At 38.8% G+C, this 24,228-nt stretch overlaps 2 protein-coding genes across 2 annotated transcripts in view; both read right to left on the reverse strand.

The window, feature by feature from the left end:
• The window catches only part of LOC111344971 (MAM and LDL-receptor class A domain-containing protein 1-like), a 47,287-nt gene extending 44,370 nt beyond the window's left edge, over positions 1-2,917 (reverse strand). Inside the window, exon 1 of the mRNA XM_088756414.1 lies at positions 2,820-2,917. The gene's annotated coding sequence lies outside the window, so the exon portion shown is untranslated. The remainder of the gene's footprint in view (positions 1-2,819) is intronic.
• A 3,551-nt stretch (positions 2,918-6,468) lies between these two features.
• Positions 6,469-24,228, reverse strand: part of LOC111344965 (MAM and LDL-receptor class A domain-containing protein 2) — a 39,491-nt gene continuing 21,731 nt past the window's right edge. The window contains exons 30-60 of the mRNA XM_088756409.1: positions 23,596-23,846; positions 23,074-23,173; positions 22,801-22,896; positions 22,326-22,606; positions 21,922-22,030; positions 21,122-21,450; positions 20,795-20,933; positions 20,365-20,520; positions 19,537-19,771; positions 18,805-18,944; positions 18,026-18,259; positions 17,112-17,374; positions 16,589-16,697; positions 15,642-15,986; positions 15,089-15,127; positions 14,859-14,976; positions 14,594-14,665; positions 14,397-14,468; positions 13,828-13,899; positions 13,459-13,530; positions 13,197-13,268; positions 12,864-12,935; positions 12,130-12,201; positions 11,920-11,991; positions 10,519-11,564; positions 9,994-10,196; positions 9,101-9,272; positions 8,195-8,255; positions 7,914-8,106; positions 7,573-7,752; positions 6,469-6,848 (exon numbers count right to left, since the gene is read on the reverse strand). Coding sequence (XP_088612535.1) covers positions 6,726-6,848; positions 7,573-7,752; positions 7,914-8,106; positions 8,195-8,255; positions 9,101-9,272; positions 9,994-10,196; positions 10,519-11,564; positions 11,920-11,991; positions 12,130-12,201; positions 12,864-12,935; positions 13,197-13,268; positions 13,459-13,530; positions 13,828-13,899; positions 14,397-14,468; positions 14,594-14,665; positions 14,859-14,976; positions 15,089-15,127; positions 15,642-15,986; positions 16,589-16,697; positions 17,112-17,374; positions 18,026-18,259; positions 18,805-18,944; positions 19,537-19,771; positions 20,365-20,520; positions 20,795-20,933; positions 21,122-21,450; positions 21,922-22,030; positions 22,326-22,606; positions 22,801-22,896; positions 23,074-23,173; positions 23,596-23,846 — 5,498 coding nt within the window. The 3' untranslated portion in view covers positions 6,469-6,725. The remainder of the gene's footprint in view (positions 6,849-7,572; positions 7,753-7,913; positions 8,107-8,194; positions 8,256-9,100; positions 9,273-9,993; positions 10,197-10,518; positions 11,565-11,919; positions 11,992-12,129; positions 12,202-12,863; positions 12,936-13,196; positions 13,269-13,458; positions 13,531-13,827; positions 13,900-14,396; positions 14,469-14,593; positions 14,666-14,858; positions 14,977-15,088; positions 15,128-15,641; positions 15,987-16,588; positions 16,698-17,111; positions 17,375-18,025; positions 18,260-18,804; positions 18,945-19,536; positions 19,772-20,364; positions 20,521-20,794; positions 20,934-21,121; positions 21,451-21,921; positions 22,031-22,325; positions 22,607-22,800; positions 22,897-23,073; positions 23,174-23,595; positions 23,847-24,228) is intronic.

Genomic DNA, 24,228 nt, shown 5'->3' on the forward strand with positions numbered 1-24,228 from the left:
CATCGTACAGGATTTGATCACAGGTTTCAGATGGGAAATTCAGTAGATCAGCTGCTTCGTAGATGGGGTCAGGCGGATGGTAAACACTGGCAGCGAAAAACTCGGAATTTGGAGTTGTTATTTTGCACCAAAGAGTCTCGAACTCAAACTGTCCATTGGCGTTGATTACTTTTATTTTCCAGTCCTTCCTACAGGTGACAGCAACCCCTCCACCTGCACGTATTCCATTCCGGTCTTTTCTAACCATCACATAGCCATTAGGGCAGATCAAGTGGGACAAAATTTTCTTGTCTAGCCAAGATTCCGAAACAAAACAAAGGTCAATATTATTGCTGCTAAGGTCAGCATACAAGGCTGGAGCAGCGTCAGCTTTCACTAGAGAGTGAGCATTTATAACCATACATTTTGGAACAACTTTAGGAGCGGTAGGAGTCCTTTCAATTTTCACTGAAATAAGCGATCGGGATAAGTTTGTCGATTGATTACGCATTGCGTGTAACGCTTGTTGACGTTGCGTGACGTACGACGCGAAACAACAATAGGAATATTTGAGAGCGAAATATTCCGCTTTTCCTTGACCCACTTGCCAGCCCTACAACCCCGATAAGGCGTTCTTATGTGCATATGATTTAAGGTAGGACGAAACTGTAGTGTAGATGTTGTATTTGGACGTAACCGGTACAGCTCATCTCTGGAATAAACGTAACGACGGGTCGAGATGTCGCAATTAAAATTAGCATAATCAACATAACGTAAGTTGCCAACAACATGTTCAAAAGTTCCAGAAACTGTGGAGCTGTTGCTTGATTTTGACTGTCGAAACCCTGACATTGTGAAGTAGCGGTGTTGGGGCCAGGATTGATTTCGACATCCATTGCCACAGATCCACTGCAAAGGGGCAAAATAGGCTGACATATCCTTGCTTAGTCCAAACACTAACTGGGCGAGATGAGAATTAAGCTTGAGTTTCGTAGCTTGTACGACAGAACATGGCTAACTTTAACCCTACTATGCGCTGAATAGCCTCTTAAATTGTAGAAGAACGGGGTATTTCGAGTTAGTTCGAAAGCCCCAGCGAGAAAGGCAATAAAAATTGCCGCCTTTCGTAACATGGCTGCCAATAACAACAAACATATGAAACATATGAGTGAACTGCGGTTATGAGACGTATATAAGAACGATCCTTCGCAGTAAAGCACTATTTGAGCAATAGTGGAAATCAGACCTGAAAAAAAAAATATTTCAGGCCTGTACGGGATTCGAACCACTGACCTCTGCGATACTAGTGCAGCGCTCTACCAATTGAGCTAACAAGCCAACTGGGAGCAGGCCATCAAATTAATTCGATATAAACCCGTAGATGATAAATCGAACAACAACAAACATATGAAACATATGAGTGAACTGCGGTTATGAGACGTATATAAGAACGATCCTTCGCAGTAAAGCACTATTTGAGCAATAGTGGAAATCAGACCTGAAAAAAATTTCAGGCCTGTACGGGATTCGAACCACTGACCTCTGCGATACTAGTGCAGCGCTCTACCAATTGAGCTAACAAGCCAACTGGGAGCAGGCCATCAAATTAATTCAGTTCACTCATATGTTTCATATGTTTGTTGTTGTTCGATTTATCATCTACGGGTTTATATCGAATTAATTTGATGGCCTGCTCCCAGTTGGCTTGCTAGCTCAATTGGTAGAGCGCTGCACTAGTATCGCAGAGGTCAGTGGTTCGAATCCCGTACAGGCCTGAAATTTTTTTCAGGTCTGATTTCCACTATTGCTCAAATAGTGCTTTACTGCGAAGGATCGTTCTTATATACATGGCTGCCAATATTGGGCGCTAATTACAAGCAGTGTTTTCACGTCAGTAAAGTATTACTCGTAAAGCTTCCATAAAATGAAGCTTCTATAAAATGTTGCTGAGATAATTGGGGCTCAACGGCAGTAAAACAATGCAAAGGCTTCTCTAATTACATATTCGAACCGGGTCCTCTTGACGTTTGCGAATGATTCAGTGTTTATCAAGGAACCGAGAAATATACAGCAGAACCAATCACTGTCCAAGCCATTAATGTGCGTTTGTCGTATATTTATGTAGCGGACTTACGCAGACAGTTGTCGCTGCCATTAATGAATGCCAACTTAGACAGATGTTTCTTGCGTGGTTGGAAAATAAAGCTGACGGAAAATAGCCTTTATGTAATATTTACCGCTCTCATGAGATAAAGAGCAGTCATGAAGCATTCATGATCTGTTTGTAAAAAGGCGAAAAAAGGAAACGTATGGCTTCTTTCTCTCAGAAAATGCCAATTAGAAAATATATTTTTTTATAGACAGAGTCAAAGACAAATGTTTCTTGCTAATTGGATCTCAACACATTAAGGAAGTCAACGATCGTTGACTAGAAATTCATATGGTAAAACGCGATGAGAAGTAGTCTATTTCTAAAGAGAACCCTTACATAGTTAGTTTCCCCCTTTCAAAAATCATTCCTATTATCTAAGATTTTTGACGTCGAATGAATGAAGTGCTCTCAAACTTTGGAAAGACTTCTAAAGGTTAAAACATATAATCATGTACCAATTTTTAGCCACGTATTTTCATTAAGAATGCAGTAAGGGGTAATTTGTTCATCCCTTGGCGAAATGGGCAGTTTTCTAAGTTTACCTCTAATTGTCCCGTTTTCCCACATCAACTGCAATGTAAATTTCGCGCTAAATGCGGGAGTGTCTTTCAGGTCTTCACTTCGACAGGATAAGATCTCGTTGCCAAGCCCACTATTATCTAAATTTCAGAACATTGAGCGTTCTAACCTTTAAGCAGACGTTTCCTTTCCGTAACAGTGCATGAGGGATGTCCTCCAATGAGTTTCTTGCTGACACTGAGTAAAAATAATGAACACAATTCTGTTTCCAATTTTGATACGTTTGACATATTAAAATGAAACACCAGCTGTCATAATTAATGTTGACCGGAAGTTACTACATCGATTATTGAGTGGTTCCGAAATGAAGCACTGGTATATGAATGGGAAAGTGTTATTTTTTTTTAAAAAAAGGCTATTTCTATTTTCCCTGTAATACATTTTCTTAAGAATTTTATGTTTCGCATTTTGTGTTTCTTTGCCTGTCTTACGGCATATTTGCCTTCTCATGGATATTAGTGTTATCATAATGATTATTTGATGTGACCATAAAATGGAAAAAGATGTTATTCATCATGTCACGAGCATGGGACAAAGAAAAAATGAGTTATGTTGAATCAAACCTCAGGCCTTCAACTCCATGTGAGGACTCAGAATTTTTTTCTTTGTACTGCGCTCGTGCCTAGACGAAAGATTTTCTTCTTTTTTTACCGAGCTTAAAATTTACCACCTTTCTTATTATGTTTACAAACTTAAGAGCGGCAGGTGTGCAATATGGAAAAATAGAAATTCCCCAAACTTTGCTCGTATATAGGTCTGGATGAAGGATTTCTAGAAAAAAATACTTTGAGTTCCATTGCATTTTTATTTTACACGAACGGCCGCAAAATCAGTTTGGTGGCTCTCACTTCAGCTTTACGAGGTCCAGACAGTTCATCACTTGAACGTAGTGCGCATATTGTCCATGCATCAACATCGTTGGGTCGTTGGAAAACAGCTGCTCTACTCAATATCAAGTCATATTCATTGAACACACCAGTGAATAAAAAAGAGCCAAATGCCCTTCTATTTACTTGTAACACGACAGCAAAGGTATTTTTCGCTTAACCGCTTTTCTGTCTGTTGGATTGTAGCCTTAATCATCCACAACAAGAGATTCAATGAACAACAAATTTCCATTCTTCAAAATGTCTAAACTCAGCTGTTTACTCGCTACGCACTACGTTTCATCAGATAAAATTGATTAATTAACTGTGACGTTTTATGGCTACTTTCCATTAAGTAGTTACAAGTTCAAAAAAGTTATGAATTTTTATCTGAACAGGAAACCTCTCATTCGTAATTTTTGGATTTCAGGTAAAAAATTCCCTGCAACTTTTCGATTTAAGAATTTTCAACAATTTGCAAAATAAGAATATACATCGAAAAATAGCGTGACACGTAGGTCACGTGGTGACAACCATGTTTATTCATTTCTACAAAATGAATGCAGTCGGAGAAAACGAAAACAACTCCTATCGTATTGCAAGTAAATTTAAGACGCTATTTATAGCATTCAAGCATTTATTATTACCACTTTCGCTCACAAACTGCAAATGATATACAAAGTCGGTCTTTTCTTTTGTGTCACCTTCACCGAAGAGCGAAATTTCTATGAATTTAAAGCCCTCGTATGCATAGCAGCACAAAATCCCAGAAAAACAACCCTACAAACGGTACTTTTATCATTTCCACTTCTCATATTTCAAATAATGAACGTTCATTTCAGTTAGCACATATAAAAAAATGCTTTTGAAGCTACCCTACTTTTCACACGTTAAATAGATAGAAAAATCCGTATTTTATTTGAAATTTAAATAGTGACATGGGAGAGACATTGTTCTACAAATTTGTAAGTTTTTCACTGCTTTTACAAGTACAAACGGGGCCTCCAAAAATGGGCTAAATTCGACCTTTGAATGACGCCAATTATGCGTGAATCGAGTTTTATCAATTTTCTCGAAATGAAAATAATTTTTCAACAAACTCCATATGTATTGGTTTGTTTTACCTATAGGCCTACGTAATACTAGAATATGAGCTAATTCGATTTTTTGACTGCTTCCGGTTATTTGTGAATTTGTATGATTTTTAGTGCCATCTCTCAATACGAAACGTCTGTCAGGCCAAATTCTTAGCATATTTAAGCCAAACTACCACAAACGATCTCAAAACACAAATGATTTTATTTATAACTTATCGCAATTATGCAACGGTTGTAAAAAGAAACCAGTTGAGGACACTTTTCTCTCAGGTGTGTTATTGAACGACAAAGAACTTTCCTTTATTGGCAATCTTTTAGTTTTATGACACGTAGATTGTTTAAGTTGTACTCTCGATGATTTCAAACAATGCTGTTAATATGATCCCTCTAATCACAATATAGTTTACATTTAAGATAAATTTAGTACCTGGTATCCAGAAATGTTCAAATAACTAATGCTAAATCTAAATACCTGCTCATCATATGCGCTGGCTTAGCTCCATAAATCTATCTCCAAGGATATCATGACATTTTCTTTCACTAAACATTTCTTCTCACACTTACAGTAGAAGGTTTTCTTGCGGGGTCGTCTTGTTGAATATCCACTTCTTCAATCAGCTTCAATTTAGAGTGCATTATGTGTTCACCATGGTCTCGTTCATGTTGTCTCACTTTTGATGACGTCATGGACGCGGAAAAGCGATGATATTGGTGATCAGAGTGGCTAACTTAGTCTCCATCAACTTATCGACTTTGAGGCGTACTGGCTGTCTGCATTTGAAACGTTATTGCTTACATCAGAAGCGACTAGACAAGGAGTCATACGAAAATTCTACTGAGAATTCTAATAGCATGACCCTTCCCCACAATCAAATGCTGTTTTTCATTTGAGCTAGTAATATAAGCTCTTGGAATAATCTGAAAAGTCATTAAATGACAACTGAAAAAGTCTAATAACCAAATTCGAGTACCGAGTAAATAGTTTCCATAGATTCCTATCAAAGTAACAACCCTGTAATATGCTTGGTTTTGTGCAAGCTGATTTCTTAAATAATCATGAAAATTACAATTTCCTTGATTGCGATTGGCCCAAAACACTCCTATTTCCCACTATTTTACTTGCCAGGTTGTTATCGGACTGCTTTTTATTGGGCAGTTTAATAAGACAATTACATCCAAAGTTGTAGTTTAAATCAATATTAAAAAGTTTACGCCTCCTTCGTCGGTCTTTTTATGCAATTTTTCTCTTTCTTTCATAACTTGGCCATTCTCTTCTTCCCGGAAATTGCAATACTATGATTAACTGATAAAAGAATCGTGTCGTCCGATTCGGTCTGCAATCATACTCGTGTGCTTTGTAATGATACGCTTTGTATACTATTACAAAGTTATTCAATTACTTTCTTACTGCGAAGGATCGTGCTCATATACGTCTCATAACCGCAGTTCACACATTTGTTTCATATGTTTGTTGTTGTTTGATTTATCATCTACGGGTTTATATCGAATTAATTTGATGGCCTGCTCCCAGTTGGCTTGTTAGCTCAATTGGTAGAGCGCTGCACTAGTATCGCAGAGGTCAGTGGTTCGAATCCCGTACAGGCCTGAAATTTTTTTCAGGTCTGATTTTCACTATTGCTCAAATAGTGCTTTACTGCGAAGGATCGTGCTCATATACGTCTCATAACCGCAGTTCACACATATGTTTCATATGTTTGTTGTTGTTCAATTACTTTCTGTTAATTATAGGCTTTTGATGCATCCTGCAATGAAACCATTGATAACACACGTGTAATTGAAGGACTCAGTAAAGATATAGTTTATTAAAATCAGCTACAATATTTTGAACATCCTGCCAAATGAGTAACTATTTATATTCAAGTAATACAAGTATTGTCAGTATTGGCAAAGATGGATTCAATGTTTATATGGATGATCAACATCCAGTGGAATTAGTTTATATTTATAACGTAATAATACAAGAATTGTCCGTCCGAAGATAATAGTTGTAGTCAGTAGTTGTAAAGTAATGCTGTACGAAGTTCTTTCCATTTATAGACATGTATCCCAGACTCCAACACAACACCGAAGCTCTTCTAACAACTCCCGGATGTAAGACGCTTTGGGTCTGTTTTCTACGGTTTCTTCGAAACAGAGGTTCATGATTTCATGCAGCTGTGGATAAACCAATTTTAAGTTAGGAGAAAAAAGCTATTTCTTTCAGCTTGAAGAAACAAAATTTGTAACGGCTATGTGGCTTTGAATCATGCAATGTTTTAATATCCAATTCCAAACGCTTGTCGGGATGCTATAGATGCTCTGCTGGTTTACAGAAACGTAGTGCCACGAACAACATTGCATTCTATAGTCTACTAATTGGAACGCAATACATTGCAATGCAATATATTGTGTATGATAGTATAACACAATATAGTTTGGCGTAATGCAGAACAGCATATCAGCATGCAATAAATTATTGGAATGTAATGAAACGTGCTATGCATTGTAATGGGTGCAGCGAAGAGCAATCGATAATGTAATGCAAAACATGAAGATGCAAAAGCGACCAAAAATGGCCAAGGCTGATTCACTGATGATAAAATGCAGACTTATGTTTTTTTTTAAATATATAAGTACCCTTCATGACATTCTTTGATTTGGAGAACATGTCATCGAGCACCAAAATACTTCCGTTTACATAAGAAACAAAATTAACTGACGAATATGACTAAAATCCGCCAAAATCGTCAAGTATCCAACTGGTTTGACGAAATTTCGTCAAATCTACCATTTCGGTTATTGCGTGCATTTGTGGTCGTAAGTAAAGGAGAGAGAAGAGGATCGTCGGCTCATTTACTGATCAGTGGTTCTTTATCGAGCTGTCAAATGATAACCTTACCTGAACGTATTCACTGGACCCATGACAGTGTCCTAATAAGGTAGCTATCAACTGTCCGAACTGCTCAATATCGTTACCGTGATCACTGTGCTCATCAGCTCCCCGGTTTGTAAATGAACCAGCTTCATTCTCCTTAGACACTCGAGATAGTCCACCCAAAACTGCTCTCACAGGAGGAAGCTGAAAATAAACCATAATATACATTTGTTGATTATGGTTGAGGGTTGGATGGTAAAAATATTTGGCTCGAGGTCTGTACCTCATGACCGCGAGCCAAATATTTCTAACTATCCAACACAACTTTTTTTTGTTAATCACAAAAACTCAGAAAGTCTATTTACCCTTAGGCAGTGACCAATCAAAATGTTGCTTGTTGTGACGTTGTTATGCACCATCCCAAGTTCCTGTAGTCGTTCTATAGCGCCGATGATGTCACAGGCTATAGCACAAACCACATCAAAGTTGAGGACAGTTCCTTTATCGCAAAGAAAATCTTGCAATGTCGAACTCGACACAAAATCGTAGCAAATAAGTCTGAAGGAAAAGGAAAAAATTTAGTATAAAAACAAAAAGCTAATTTTATTTCAATTTTCTTTTTCAAATAAGAACATAGTTTACTTACAAACTGTTCGATTGTAACTCGCGGATCTTCACTTTGCCGTGCTCGATACTATGGTTACGGGCTGCAGAGAAAGACTAGAGAAGTTACTTTAATGCAAACAATGAGCAAAGAAGAAATATTGAATGAAAGAAAGGAAAATAAAAGCTAAAATTCCTAGACGAACTGATCGAAGAAACCCTCCATGGCTAGAGAACAACTTTATTTCAATAGCTAGAGACACTCTGTAAAAACAATCCCTGATATGAGGAAATATATTGGACACTTTGTAATATGGACTCATTTGAGCACATCAAATTTGAATCGTGTGGATTCATTGTTTCTACTTTCATTTTCACCCTCCCTTAAGCAAGCCTAGGAGAAAAGAGCTATTGCTTTCTATACACATAATTTTATAATAATTTTGCTATTTCTATCGCGCAAAATTCATTAGATATATGATCTAATGCGCTTAAAAAAGAATGGCAACACAAAAGAATGGCAGCTACCATATATCATCTCTCACTTCGTGTGTGCACTATGATTGGTCAATTTAGCGGGTGGTATTTTCTTGAATTGCCTGCCAAATTCAAAACTTTACTTGAATTGAAATGTTTCCGTCTATCTGAACCTAGAACTATGATGATTATCTTTCTGACCTCGTTTTCTTGGTCCATACTGTTGCGAAACAGCGGTCACGTAAATTGCAGTAAGGACCTCGAGCTCGATCGGTTGATGAGATGTTTTAATTTATTGAATACGCTTTAAAATGGAGCGTAACAGGCATAACAGGAAAATTACTGGTGATTGTGTCCAATTAATAGAAAGTTTTATTTTTCAGACATTTTCTGCTGTTAGAACAGTTGACAATTCTGGCAGAATATGCTTCCGTTTTGAGGACAAAGTATAAAGGATTGTCCATTTACTCACCTTTAGAATGCCAACGGTAATTGAGTAGGACAGGAAACTCTTCTCTCTCTCTACATAAGCGTTTTGCCACATCAACTTCTCGAATCCAGTCTTGCTTGTGTTCTTTTGCGAAGTACTTCAGTAACACCATGCTTAAAAGGTCTCCTTCCTCTGACCATGCTACAGCGTAACCCTGTGACGGCAAAGATTAGTTTGATGGTTAAATCTTATGCAAACGCAATAATTCATACCTGTCAAAGCTCTTCCCAGTTCACAGCAGCCTAAAGTGACCGTGAGTTTTGCCAGTCCTCCTGGATTCATCTCAAGAAAGATCCCTTCACCTCCCAGCCTACCATAAAGCATTAAAGTCAAGCCTCCCCATCAGCTCGCAGGTAATTTTTTTTTTTTTTATGCCCCTGGGACGACAGAAGAATTGCATATGATAGTCAGGTGTCTTTCCCGAATACACGTCACAGTGACCCAGTCAGGCTCGTACCCAGGTCTCTCTACCCAGTGTCTAGCGCTCTGACGAATTCTCTCACAAATATTGTTTAACCAGTCAGTAAAAAACTTCCAAAACCTGGAAGGATACCGTAACCGCTGAGTGACAGGGAGAATTGGTTGACAGACCACCTTAATTTAACTTGCACAGCTCAATTAATCTATCCTAAACAAAATCGAAACAAGAAGTTAATTTGTTTCGTCACGGATATGGGAAAAAGAAACATTTTTAGCGCCAATGATGAATCAAGCCACAGACCTTCGGATATGGCGCTCCGACGCAGAGACTATGATTAGTCAAGCCATTACTGGGTCCATATGTGACACGCGCATCACATACTGCTAGAATCAGCGAAAGTCTCATGTGGGTTGATAGCGTAATGTTCTTTTGAAAAACGTTTTAACACACTCACAGAGGCAGCCTTTCCAGCGGTGTCGTCTTGCAGAATATCGACTTCTTCAATTAGCTTCAGTTTACCGTGCGTCGTATGTTTACCATGGTCTCGTTCATATTTTTCTACCAGTGGTGATGGCAGTGGACTGGAATATGCAATTACATTGGTAACCAAAGTCGCATCATCTGAAGTTTTCAGCCAATCGACTGTATGCTTTCGACCTAAAAAGAATAAAAAAAGAAAACCTAGAGTAAGTACAAGGATACAGGAGAAGGGTAGGGAGGCTAGGGAGGGGGTCTAGACACGCCATTTGTCATATCTGTACTTGTTTTTCCTACCGGTCGGACACGAAAATAGTTGAAAGGACAAGATCGCCCATTTTCACTCAGCTGGCTGTTTTTTTCTAATTTATTTTTAACCGATAGAGAGATAAGGGATATATGATGACGATTCGGCGCGGCTTATCCCCACCCTTTGGGTGCCTGGAAAAGCTTAAGGTTACCTTAAATGTGTTTTTTTTTACTGATAATTGCCATTACTCACCTGGCATACGGTAGTTTAATGTCTTCATAACCATACCAGTGACATTTTTGCCTTTTTTGGTTAAGCTACGTTTTGTTCGCTGGGTGGAAAACGTGTACAGGATTGGATTCAGGGAAGAGTTTAGCGGAAGAACAAATACTGCAATCCACACGTAGGCGATTTTATTTGAATCCTCAAAATTTCCAGTTAGAGATAAAACATTTATTATAATGATTGGCATCCAACAGCAGAAGTCTGTCATCACAATGAAAACAAGTCTCTTTGCCATGGCAGATTCGTTTTTGAAATTCGTCGATCGCGCTGCACGAGCAGCACGCTTTACCGTCCAAAACATTGCGATATACGCCACGAGGATAAAAGTGAACGAAATGAAGTTCAGGCCAACAAAGATTGTCACAGAGTATTCCCAGCCAGCCGGTGTGCCCTCTGAAAGCTGTAGAGGAAGGCAAACGGCGGAGCGACTGTAGAAACCGAAATTCCCGCTTTCATCGTAAAAGTAGTTTATTCCGATGATAGGAATCAAAGATATGACTATGCCAAATATCCAAACACCCATGCAGGAAAGGACGGCCGCTTTGTAAGTAAGGCGCTTGAACTTGAATGGGAAGACGATACAAATTAGTCGGTCTGTGGTTATAATGGTGAGAATCAGGACAGACACTTCACTTGAGAGCATCGAAAGAGCTCCAACAATTTGACAACCCATACCCGATCTCCATTTGATGTCATGCTTGAAGTATTCCCCTTGCCATCTCAAGTCCATAATAGCGATCGTTAATAGGTACACGCCCATTAACAGATCAGCTACAGCCAGATTAGTCAGCAAACAGGACTGAACCCTGTTTTCCTCTTTATCAACGGTGCGCCATATAATGACAAGGAGGTTGCCAAGGAAGGCGAGGATTCCAAGAATCCAGATACAGACCTGAACCGGCTTGTTTTTCATGAGGTCGTCGCAGCTGGAAAATTCATCGACTGGAGAATTGCAATCAACTCCTGCGATTGATTTCTTAGCGTAGCAGCACAAGATGAAGCGGTCGAGTTTTCTAAACGAAAATAGTTCATGGTAAGTACGATTAACAATGCTGCTTCACTCCTCCTCCGGAGCAATTCTGATTAAGTGTCCAAAGCAATCTGAGATAACACTGGATTTGTCTTACATTGGTTAAGAAAGTTTGGACCTCATTCCCAACCACTCAAATGCACGGTAATTTTTCGCAATTGACACCGGTTTCCGTGTGTTTATCGTATTTCCCAAGGCTACATTTCCTTTAGATCTGATTTCCCGACATCGGCCAACATTAGCCAATATTGGAAAGCCAAATTGGAAAGCACGCAGTGAAGTAAAACAAGCTAGTGCGCTAGGCAGCGTTGAACACACTTGGAGTAAAGGATACTCACAAATACTTCATGTTTTTCAGTTCACTGAAAGCATCGGAAGGTACATCGGATAGTTTGTTATCGTTGAGATATCTGTAGTAATGGGGTGAAAGGAATAAATGTAAAGATGAATAGTTTTATCATATCAAAGATTGGATTTGAGACAGTTTTAGAGCTTACCACTAAGCTTTTGTGCTAGAGAGTTTAGCAATTGATAAATGGTCAACTTACAAGTATTCCAGTGACTTGAGTCCTTTAAAGGTTCCCTTAGAGACTGTTGTCAGCTTGTTACCACTAAGGTCTCTAAGGAAAAGCGCGATAAGGATAATAATCAAGTTGAAAATAAATTTCCAAGAATTGATAAGGATCTGAATGATGCTCGCTTCAGTTGTCTATGTCAACTGGCTGAGCTATTTAGAAAAAACCTAGTATACTGAGTAAAAATGGATTCTGTGGAGATTCCAGTTATTCAAGGTGAGATGAAATAGTGTCAGGATTGATCTGCAAATTCTTCCACGAGTATCCATGCAAAAGTATGTATGTCAGAGGAAGGAATTTACATTACTATCCGCTAAAGGGTGTTAGCTTGATCTAACCTCAAACTCTGTCAATTAGCCTACTTGGAAATCTAGGGCAGCTATAAAGGAGAATTTCCTATTAATTGTCGATTCCCGTTTCTTGAAAGCCCGGAAAATTGAAGGGTGGGAAGAGTTTCAGATCTTAGCCGAAAAAAAAAAAAACAGTCAAATCGGTTTCTTTTTCTGACATTTTCCCTGATTGAATTCAAGAATTGTTGATCTCTCGTTAGTGAGCGTAAACATGGTAAGAAAAAACTATAGCCTCTCGGGAACATTATTTACCAGGAATGCGAAAAAAAGGCCTCTTACAACAGGCAATCATTCCCACTTTTAACATTATTCGTTTCTTTCTTCATTGAAAACTACCGCTTGGATGGAAATACTTACAGTACTTTCAGCTTTGAAAGATCTTCAAACAGGCCTTCTGGTAGTTTTTTTAGTTCGTTATCCTGGAGGTATCTGATTGAAAATAAGCAATTCCAAAAGTAATGATTCAATTCTACAGAAGAAACGCTTTTTTGTCAGTGACTAAGCTCGTAAAAGAAAAATCCCTAGATAATTTTTAATCTTATAATCAATATTTTATTGAAGAGGAAAACTCGAAGCAGGTCACAGCAAAGAGTCGATTGTTGATATTAAGTTGTATCCCTGTGAAGCTCTATGTATCACTAGTAGCCAAAAACCAAACAATCCCAATAAATGAAGGTAAAAGAAACTTACAAATGGGTCATATTGCTCTTGTTTTCAAAAACGCCATATTCCAGCCGCTCAATCTGGTTTGAACGCAGGCCCCTGGAAATGAATAAAAAGGTTTAATGAAGGCTGTCTCTTGTTGCAGTTAAAAAGCTTCATCAACCTCGTTTCCAGGGCGCTTTTCCTTTCAAAGAGGGGACGCCCTGGGAACGAAGTTGAAGCTTTATGTCAAAAAATAATAATTGCAGAATTTATGTGGGTAAGTTGTCGTTTAGAATCTGATACTTACAAAACCTCTATGGTTGATAGTCCATCCAACATTCCTCTTATTGGTCTCTGTAGAAGGTTTTTCCCCAAATCACTGAAACAAATCACATCGATGTCCACTAAATTCAAGTTATCGAGAGGAATGCAAGATTGCCGCACTTTGAGTTCTGTGTGTGGTCGGGAAAGTTTGTGACATGCTCTTGGCCAATAAGATACGTAGATAAAATCGTATGCAATCCTTGGTTGTTCGAATTTTCTCGGGCTCAGTAAAAGACTTTATGACAATATCTACTTTGATTTCCTAGTGGCTTCCATTACTATAACTAGTACATGTGATTAAAGTCACAAAAGTTCCATAAACGCCGGATTTATAAGTCAAGTAAATACTCACAAAACACGTAGATTAGGAATTCCACGAAAAACACCTTCGGGAAGAGATCTTAAAAAATTGGAGTTCAATCGCCTGGCAAAAAAAGTACATCATTAAATTCAGTTTAAGTACAATCTCATGCTGGCCTTGGAGCCACCTCCTAACCAAAGCATATAGCAGCCCTTGTAGAGTTTTCGGCCTCGTTCGGTTACGAAATTGCGCAAAGATGTAACCAGTAAGGGCATAAATAAGATTGCGGTTTTGAAACTCACCCTTTTTTTCTTTTACGGACGAAAGTTTTCCTGCTGTCAGTGTTTTTTTATTTTTTTAAGGTGTGAAGAAAGGTATTGAAACAGGTTATCAGTGTAGTGGTTACAAGAACCTCGTCGGATACCTTACCACAATTTTTCTATGAATGCTTTTCCAAATTATCACATCGAATCAAAAACAAAACAACAAATAAAGAGGAAAACAAAAAGTGACCTAGGGATGAAGTATTTCCAACTGGGGACTACGCTTCATCTCGAAGACTCGACTTTTCTATATTTAAGACATTCATCTTTACAAGGCGTGATTAATTTTATACTTACATTGTTTTAACGGATGAGAGGTTTTGAAAGCAGTTTTCACTGAGACGAAGCAAAATATTGAAGCTCATGTCGCTAGAAAAGCAAAAAAGAAAAAATCGGTTCGTTTCATTCTCCAGCCAGTTCATTAAACCATTTGCTAGTACAGATCTAAACGGAAACTTTTCACTTTTTGATCACTGTATGAGGAATATACTCACATATATTCCAGCTTTTGAAGGTCTGCAAAGGCCTTTTCCTGTAACTGGGATATCCGATTTTTCTTGAAAAACCTTGAAAGAAATATGGCACTTGCAGCAAATATGAATGAAGGAAGTAATTACGAAAAAAAAAATAACAGAACAGCTCACTGAGAAAAGCGCCAAAAAAAAAAAAACCGAAAAAAAAACCCAGAAATAACGACATCACCAGATTAAATTTAGAAATGCAATGGAACTATATATTTGCCGAGGTTTTCTTGCTTACACAGCTCCTGTATTGAGGGGAAGATTTCTTGGTACACTGAGTAAGTCTATTCCAGTTACTTGAATCTTCTTGTCTTTGCCTTCACCGAAATATTCGCATTTACAGCTTGATGGACAACCTAAAATCAAACGATAATACTATTATCATTAAAAATTGAAGAGCCAACAAACAATTAATTCAGAAGTAAGATAAGTAGCAGTTCTCGTGCATAAGAAGGAAAGATTATTTACCTTGCTGACGTGAACAGGAAAGTCCGTCATTTTCGTTGACTAGAAAAAAATTTCGATAATCATTCCTATCATACGGTTTTGGAAGGAAATAAAATGGATCACACAAACAAGCCGAGAATACTACCGTTAATCTTTGCGGGAAAGTAATGCAAACCGACAAACTCTTCTTTTTTAACAGCAGTTTTTACAAGGTCACATCGCACAAATTAAACGGGTCTCTTTTTGGATCTTATTGTGATCATTAGATCTACACGACTGTTCAGAAGAAAACTTAATCAATCACATTTTGCGCCTTAATGATATTTTTAAAGCTTCTCTCAATAACCTATTCGAGAAAAAGTCCCCCCATTCTAAATACCTTAGAAATGACTGAGACCCCCTTCTCCCTCTAGGGATTTTTAGAAATTTTGCGGTGTTGATTGCCTTTTATATCAATTTATGCCATCCTCAAAGATCTCAAAACCTGGAATGCTATATCGCTGAGCAGGGTAGCGGACTGCAAACAAAGTATCAACAAAATGACAATAATGAGAATATTATAATTTTCATGTACCTGAAACAGAGCGATACAAGGCCTTGAATCTGGCTACAGGCAAATTTCCTTGACAGCTCAGAAGAATTGTTAAATGATTAGAGGAGGATAAGAGATCGGAGGGAAAGAAATAGCCACAGAATTTGCCTAAAGAGGGTCCAGTCGATCCGCTACCATCGAAAACCTCCACAAAACAATTATCACACGTTGGGTGATCCCTGAGTCGGAACTCTTGGAACTGCAAATTAATTATATGACGGGGTGGGACGCTTATGAGCCATCTGCAGAGGATGTCATCAAGAGAATGTCCCGGATATAGAGGAGAGAAGAAGTATCCCGACTTGTTGGTCAAGGTCTCACTACAGGCTGAAACAGAATGAGGCAGCTGTAAGTTGATGATAATAAATAGAGCTTGTAAAGTCCTGAACAGAAAAGTACAGACTGTAATTTCTAGGGCTAGTGAGGCTACTCTTAAAAATCCCCGCCGCATTCAAGTAAATACTGGATATATAGTGAATAACAGCAAGGTTGATGATTTCTCCTACGGGCAAGAGTAGGACAAAATGTATTGTAGAAACTATATTACCTTCACTTGCTTGGGGTACTTCAAGAAAAAAAGATGTAAATAAAGAAATAAGTAAGTTGTATGCAGCGGTGGACATAGATGAAGAGGTGCTTCTCGCCTGCCGTCTTGAGGTTGAATTAGAATTTGGATTTACCATCACGTTAAAAGTAAGCGCTCTTGCTATCGGCTACACTTATCTATTCTCTCCCTTTGCTTTTCGCTTTGCCTTGCATTCTTATCTTTCGGCTGAATACGAACTCCGAAAATTGTATTTTTCCTCTGAAAAGTCGGCAAGGCATGGACGAAAGTTGCACTTTTTAAATTTTCATTATTTCCTTAAAAGGTTTTCTTACAATATGAACACGGTTTGGACACGCAATGAATGTTTCTACCAATACTCTACCTTGTTTAGCTGACCAGGGTTTGTGTTTACAAAGGTTCCCTTTGTCAATGTACAATCCTGTCAATGCTATCAAGTCTTCCCTTGTCTCTGTTTTACCTTCTATTGACACCTGTTTATTGTAATAGCACAAAAAGGAAGAAAAAAAGTTAATGTTGGGTCATTAACTTATTATCTGAGAAAAAGACGGAACTGGAACGAGACAGGAACAATTTTTCGAGAGAATATGACGTAGAAATGAAATACAGGCAAAAAAAAAGGTTAAAGGTAAACACACACATGGTAAACTCCAGGAAAAGGGCGACTGGTAAGTTTGTTTCATACTTTTTCGTGTTTTAAACCTTGCAACCCCGACGATTTTTTTCTGGGGAGTCAAAAAGCTCTCCCATTCCTAGTGGAACTTGCTTATATTGTCCACCACGAGGAATAATCAGGATCCCACCGATGAAATCCGGGGCCCTGGAGAGGAATATCGCTCTGCCAACTTGTTTTATTTAAAATTCGTCATTTTAATATTTTCCAATACCTGAAACTCAGAAAGAGAATTCAAAGGAACTTGTCCATAGAGCCAGTTCGCACCACTGTTTCTTCTCGAAATCCAGACCGGAATTCTGCGGTACTGTTTTGTCTTCTGGTAAATTGTAAGAGCCTTCATCCCAGGGCCTCGCAACATGTAACGAAACTTTAGGCACTCACTATGCCAGTCACGTGATCTATTGTATAGTGGACTCACAAGAACAGCGGACTGGTTAAAGTAAGTAACGTTGGTATTTACCACAAGTCTGCCACCTGCATCAGGATTAAAACGGAATTAGTTTGTTTTATTAAAGTGCAATATGATAACTCTCGTCTTCATTTACAGAATAAACGGGGTAAGTTTCTAAAGAAACGTGGTGCGGCGTCGGTGAGGGTAAGAAGGAAATTTGGTTTTATCAACTCAGTCGATAATGTAAATTGGCCACCGCAAAGAGTTTCAAAGCTGACGTTTCGAGCGTTCGCCCTTCGTCAGAGCGGTGCATTTTGAGAAGGCGACTAACGTTTCAGCAAGCTTAGCTATCACCATTAGAGTCGACTCACCCGCTTCTTTGTGTGTTCATATTATAGCCCAATTAAGCTGAACAATATTTCAAGATAGGAAAGTTAAACTATTCTTATTGAGTAGCAACATGTAAACCAGTCGATGCATGAGACTAGTATAGTAGTATCATACCAGTAGTATGGGGGGGGGGGGAGAGGTCTGGACCGATCGAACCCTCTCCCCTTGACCCAACTCTAGCAGTTTAGAAGCACATGATATTAACGAAAGCCAGTAAGTACTTAAAGCTAACTATCAACTAGCAAATGATGGTTTGTAGTTGCCTGAAGGTTTCGCTTATATTCAAACTTGAGAAGATGAATCATGGAAAGCTGCCAATCACATTCTCTTCAGTACGAACTTGCCTCCCCTATCTCTGCACGTTCGAAACCATTTCACTGCCACTTCTTTCTGCAACCCTTTTCTTATCGTTTCCCAGGTCTTCACGTTTCCTTTTTCACTGCCACATCCAAACGACATGTGCAGTATCTCCTCGACTGGCATTTCATGTCCCCAAAGATTGAATCCACTTAGAGAACCCAGAGCAATTGATGCATTCTCACTGGAATTTCGGAAACCAATAGTCATGGTTCCTCCTCCTGCGTGGGAATGGATGAGAAACTAATGAAAGTCTGTGATAACATAGAAATTTCATAATTATGTTTGCTTTAGAACATAGGGAAAACGTCAGTAGTTTCCTTTTCATTGCATACTCTATTTTTGTATTAGTTAAGACGAATGAAGGAAGTCAAAGAGTGTTGAAGTTATCTAAGATCTATGCTTGATCCACGACATTCGCATTACCTGCTTACCATTTCAGAATGATCACTCAGGTTTTCTAGGCAGTTAACTTGATTTTACTTTACCTTATCTTTGGCTCCGTGCAATATTCTCTTTTTCTCTGAATAAATAAACTCTACATTTTTTTCGCTCATTTATTGCTTCATTTTTAGATCATAAAAGCCATATGCACCTCCGCGTTTACGTTTCTGCAACCTTAGTTAAAATCAACCAACCAACTCCGGACAAGTTAAATCTGATGCAAGTTGTTTAATGGTTAGTCTATGAGAAGGAAACAGTTTAAAAATACAAAGCAAGAATCAACCGAACACAAGCAAATAGATGACTTCTCCACGATCGGTACCTTCGATCGCAAAAAATCGAAATCCAAATGAGCTATATTTCCTCTTGCCATCTTCGAACACCTGCATCAGCCCTTTATGTTGATTCCATGATACACACATATGATGCCACATGTCATCTACCACGCCTGTCGGTATTTTGCTATGAGTAAAATTCAAAGATAAGCAGTCAGTTAGAGGCAACTATTTAGGGATTGTAATAATTATTAGTGGTGTCATAGGAATCTATCGGTGAATCAAACACCCCCTCCTTATCGTCCTTGCGGCAAAGGATATGCCAGTATGCCTTAGTGTGGTGAATAATTACTTTCTTTCTACCCTTTCGATACAGCCCACTTCAGACAGCGTTTAAATCCGGCTCTTGGGACATGAGCATCTAAAGTAGTCTCAGCGGCGATTTCAGGTAAAGAGGAATTAAAATAGGAATTTAATTTTGTCGAAGAGTTTCATAAATGGCATTATGTGTTCATCTCTAGCCGCGCCAGGCCTCATCTTTAACATGGTATGCAAATACAATACCTAGTTCGGAATTAAAATAGATTAATTTGCCGACAGATGATCTCTGACCGATAAAACTCTGGAATTTCCCGTTACAACGGCCTTGCAGAGCTATTATTCTGTTTATTAAGCCTGAAGTTTTGTTCTCCACGCTCTCTTGCCGTTCTTGGTTTAGCTAACTTCTTCTATCTGCCCTCTAATGCAACTGTGTATGTATTTAAAATTTTGTCTCGCACCTCCTCCTGTTTTTCAGCTGTAATTCAAGGGTGTCGTTACCGATGTAGCATCCCAGTTGCAGAGATTCACCTTGCTCCCTAGGAACTTTATATTCGATGAAAAAACCATCGTGAGAGGTCTTTATCCAAAAGCAAAGCGTAAACCCCTTCAGGAGGGGTGAAATGCCCGAGAATGACACATAGCCGCGATCAAAATCAGGAAGCTGAATCTCGTAGTTTTCTGGATCAAAAAAGCCTGGGATATTAAATCATAATTTTAAAATTAATCATACAGCAACCATATACAGCTGTAACTTTGTTGGAGCACTTATTGAGGTGAGGGAAAAGAATGCAGGGTTTATATCTAATCTCCTTTCGATAGGATTCCAATTCAATAGGAACGTTAAGGAAAAAGATTACGTCAAAAGTCAAAAGATTAATTTTTCATCCAGTTTGCACTCAGACTTTAGCGCCCCGAAACAAAATTACATTAGTTAGTCGAAGAGAACAAAGCTTTTTGCTGCTTTTCTACAGAGTTTGTCCAGTCGTGGATTCCAAAGCATATAAACTCATTAGAGCGAATGCTTCTGATAGATTATATTGAAAGAAAGCAGATTCAGAATTTATTTTTTGAGATTCCAGATCCAACTCGTAAAGTCTGTCATTCAGCTGGGTTTCTTTTTTGAAATCCCATTGTTAAAAGACCTCGAAGCGCCTTAATTAGGAATTGAGATTTTAAAAGCTCTTAGTTCACGAGTTTAGTGTTTGCAAACAGCAAAGAGAAATTCAATATATGTAAAGTTGAGGTAGAGTTATGCATTTATGTCATACATCAAAAATTTTACTCACCAAAACCAGTTGAGTCAGCAGAGTCACTAACATCCCCCTGTTTATCATCGTAGTTATCAAAAGCCTCGTCCTGGTGGTCTTTGTGCATGAGTCGCTTCCAGCCACGAATGCTTTTCCATCCACACCAGTCTTGTGATATGTTACAAGGGCTGTCATCTAAATGATTTCAAGAGGGGATCAATTAGGCTAAGATTAATAGGTGCCTTCCTCATACGCTTAACTGAGTGCTTGTGTTTGTGTTATTACTACTGCTGCTACTAGCACTACTACTATTACTTCAGCTTCTTCTACTAACACTGCTCCCACTCCTTCCAAATTCCTACCAATGCTACCAATGCTACCACGGCTGCTGCTGCTGCCGTGGTAGCGTTAAGGTGCAGACAGTTGCACTATCAGACGATGTCGATTCGCTAAACAATACATACAGTACCTTTACAGCCATATACCTCCACCCTCATGGAGATGTGGTCTTTCCAAGCTGTCGGTCGAAAGCGGATTACACGTGCTTTGATAGGTGGATTAACTTCATGGAAAACAACACTGTCCATGTTTGTGTTTCCTTGAAATTCCTTTATGAAAAAATGGTAGTACAGATTAAGAAGGGAATGCTTGCCTGTCTTGTCTAAATTGTATTCTTCTCCTGAAGTTATGTAAGTGAAAACAGAACTGAGCCAGATGAAAACGAACAAGCTCAAACTTACCGAAACGATGAAAGAGACGACAGAAATTTGATTTCGATGTAGGAAGTCCGACTCACCTTCTCTTCAGTATCGCGTGGTTCCTTGTAATACTGGAAGCTTATTCCATCCTTGCTATACTGCAGCTTGTATTTTGTTACCCACTGAGGATGTGCATTCCGTCCTTGCGTTGCTACGCCCGTTACCTTCATGTACTGACTTCCCAGATCCACCTGGAGCCATTGGTTGCCATCGTTTACGCCGGCTGACCAAGATCCTTGTTTAACGCCTGATCGTTTAAAGTGTAACCTCCCCTGGGGAGGGGCGTGGTGGGCATCCCATCGTGAAGAAGCAGTGATTTGTTCATCGGGGATAGCTCCATTCTCCATTCCAAGAGGGTTTTGACAATCTAATGGTTTTTAGGGATAAAAAAGGAATGTAGATGACATTGGTAAAATAATACGAAAAAGGAGAGGATAAACCGTAACAATACTTTCCACGTCCTTAGTAGTGTTCGCTATGGTTTGGGGAGAGGATGGTGAAGCTTCTCTTCACAAAGTACCACAATAGGTGAGTAGGGGAAAGGGGGGGGGGGAGGTTAAAAAAAGCACTGACCGTTGTAATGAAAAAAAGGGACCAACAAGATAAAATAAGCCTTATGAAACGCACAATTCACGCGTAAGTCTACTCATTTACCGTCTCAGTTTCTCTATTCTAATTTAGCTTTGGGAAAGACGCATGATCTCCTTTAGCATTCTTACCCCAAAGATCTAAATCTTCATTTCTCTTAATTGAATGACGTATATTTCTTGAAAATTAAATCTTATGTGACACAAAGTTCAGTTTTGCTTTGAAGATGCGTGTATAGAGTAACCCTTACCTTTACCAGAACTCCAAGGAATAAGTTTGCAAGGTTCTTTGGTCAAAGAAACATCATCAACGGCTAAAAATGCTCCGGGAGAAAACTTGCTGACACCAACAAAATGAATCTTTAGAATATTACAAAAAAGCAATCATGTTAAGATATAGGTTTATACAACCATGAAAAGATATGTTCTATCAGGAAAAGAGATATTTGGTTTGAACCCACTCTGGTTTCTTAGAAGGCGTGACGCAAATTGCAATAATTTAAAGAGTTTTCAGAGAGAATTGCAAATCCCTAGTTTCATTCGCAACCGTTGTGTAGTCTTGTAACGCGTCCTCTCACGCTATGCCTGTTGACGGTGGGATAAGGAACGCGTTTCGAGACGAGAACGGAGGCTGTGAAGGAGACTAGTAACCTACCTGAATTTGAATTGAGTTGACTGGTATCGGTAGCTGTACGTAACGCACCGCATTGGTCGCTTCTTCTGCATGGAAAAGCAGTTGAGTTTTGTTTGTCTTTGTGTTGCTTAAGATCACAGTTAATGACACCTTGCGCCAAAAATGAGCTTGAACACGAATATTGTCAGCGATTAGATACCAAAAACGAAGGCACTTCCATTCATAGGCATTTTTGTTGATGATGGGAGATGAGAGAAAAGATGGCAGCTCTGATACTCCGGCCGGAAGAGAAGCGTATCCTACTAACAAAAAAATTCGACGTCATGTTAAAGGAGTGGTATGCTCCTAACACCATATAATTTTTTCGCGGTGGGCGAAATCGTACTGCATTTACTAAAAAAGGTTAAGCAAACGACCGTTGCCGCCGGGTGACATTAACTCATCTGTCAGAAATCGCATTACCTAGTTACAGACAACTCACGATCTCACGGTTTACCTCGCTTCTTCATTCCCGCCACATGAGTATCCAGAACCCATCCATTATGAGCGTGCCAATCACACATGCTCTCTTCGAAATAGCAGTCTGGACTCACTGGAGATGATGCAAGAAAAGCAATAGGTTACTGATGCTATTTGTCTCTCTTTTTTCCTAAAAATAACAATACTACATGGGAAAATTACGTTAAAGTCCTTCTAAATCTAGTTCACGCGTCTTGAAGCCTTTATTACTACTTTGATTGCTCAGAAACACCTCGTTAAATATACTTACTTTGTTTCAAAATTTTCTTACATGTTCCATCCAATACCATGAAATCATCCACTGCAATATCACCTTTACTTCCACTGCCAACAGTTCCTTGTAGTACAAACTGAAGAAAACAATATCGATAATAACTTAAAGATAGACTGTTCAATGTTTCAAAATACCGATATCGATGCTTATTTTAAATTGCTTAGTAAAATACTATAGATTATTAAATCTTGTCTTGATGGAAAATATGTGATTAAGTGGATGTGTTTCCCATACCTCAACCTATTGTTTGTTGTGAAAAGGTTTTGTTGTCAGATATTTTTTAATTATGAAATAAATCCTTCTTAATAGGAACTTAAATCGAAAACGTACCCATAGAAAGAACGAAAATGTACCCAGCAGCTACTAAATCAGTTCGTCTTATGTATTATGCATTTTGAAATGATTTTATCGTCATCCATAGTAAGTGAGTTGTGCAAATAGAAACCATATGGATTCCAGGTTGTTCGTCGCAAAATTCTTTAAAAATTAAATACTTACTTTAGACCAATAAGCGCTATTTAGAGCCGCCTGACCAAATCTCCAGCGGTTTCCTTGATCTCCCGACACCATCCAAACAAGCGTTTCTGATTGGTTAGTTTTGAGGTAGATACTCAGATTACCGATGTCCGACCCGTGCATGTGATACCAGAACTTAACGCAAACTGTTTCATTAGGTTCCATCCAGTCGCTCAGCAATCGTGCCTCATCTCCAGAGTTTCTTCGAGAAGCTTCAATATAGATATACGAACCTGTAAAAATATATTATACGATTACTTGTGTGCCTGTTTCGTCATCCAGATTTCAGTTTAACATTGTGTTGTGGGGGGGGGGGGGGGTTACCACTCGCTTGGACGAATTAACGAAAGGTACCAGGACTCTATACTTTTCTCCTTTTATTCTCTCCTCTTCTATTGTTGCTACTATCCTCTACTACCACAGCTATTTCACTTCTAACTTCAGCGAGGAGTGCCCTCTAATTTAATGCAAAAATCACAGACATGTTTGAGTTAGCTGACCGTGGGAATTTCCAAAACAGGATATTTAGTGTGGATAAAACTCAAGGTCAGTTTTACCAACCCAAACATGGCCACCTAGCAAACTAGTTATCCTCAACCATAACAAGCGATTAAA

The sequence above is a fragment of the Stylophora pistillata genome, chromosome 4, assembly GCF_964205215.1.
Source record: "Stylophora pistillata chromosome 4, jaStyPist1.2, whole genome shotgun sequence".
Classification (NCBI taxonomy): domain Eukaryota; kingdom Metazoa; phylum Cnidaria; class Anthozoa; order Scleractinia; family Pocilloporidae; genus Stylophora; species Stylophora pistillata.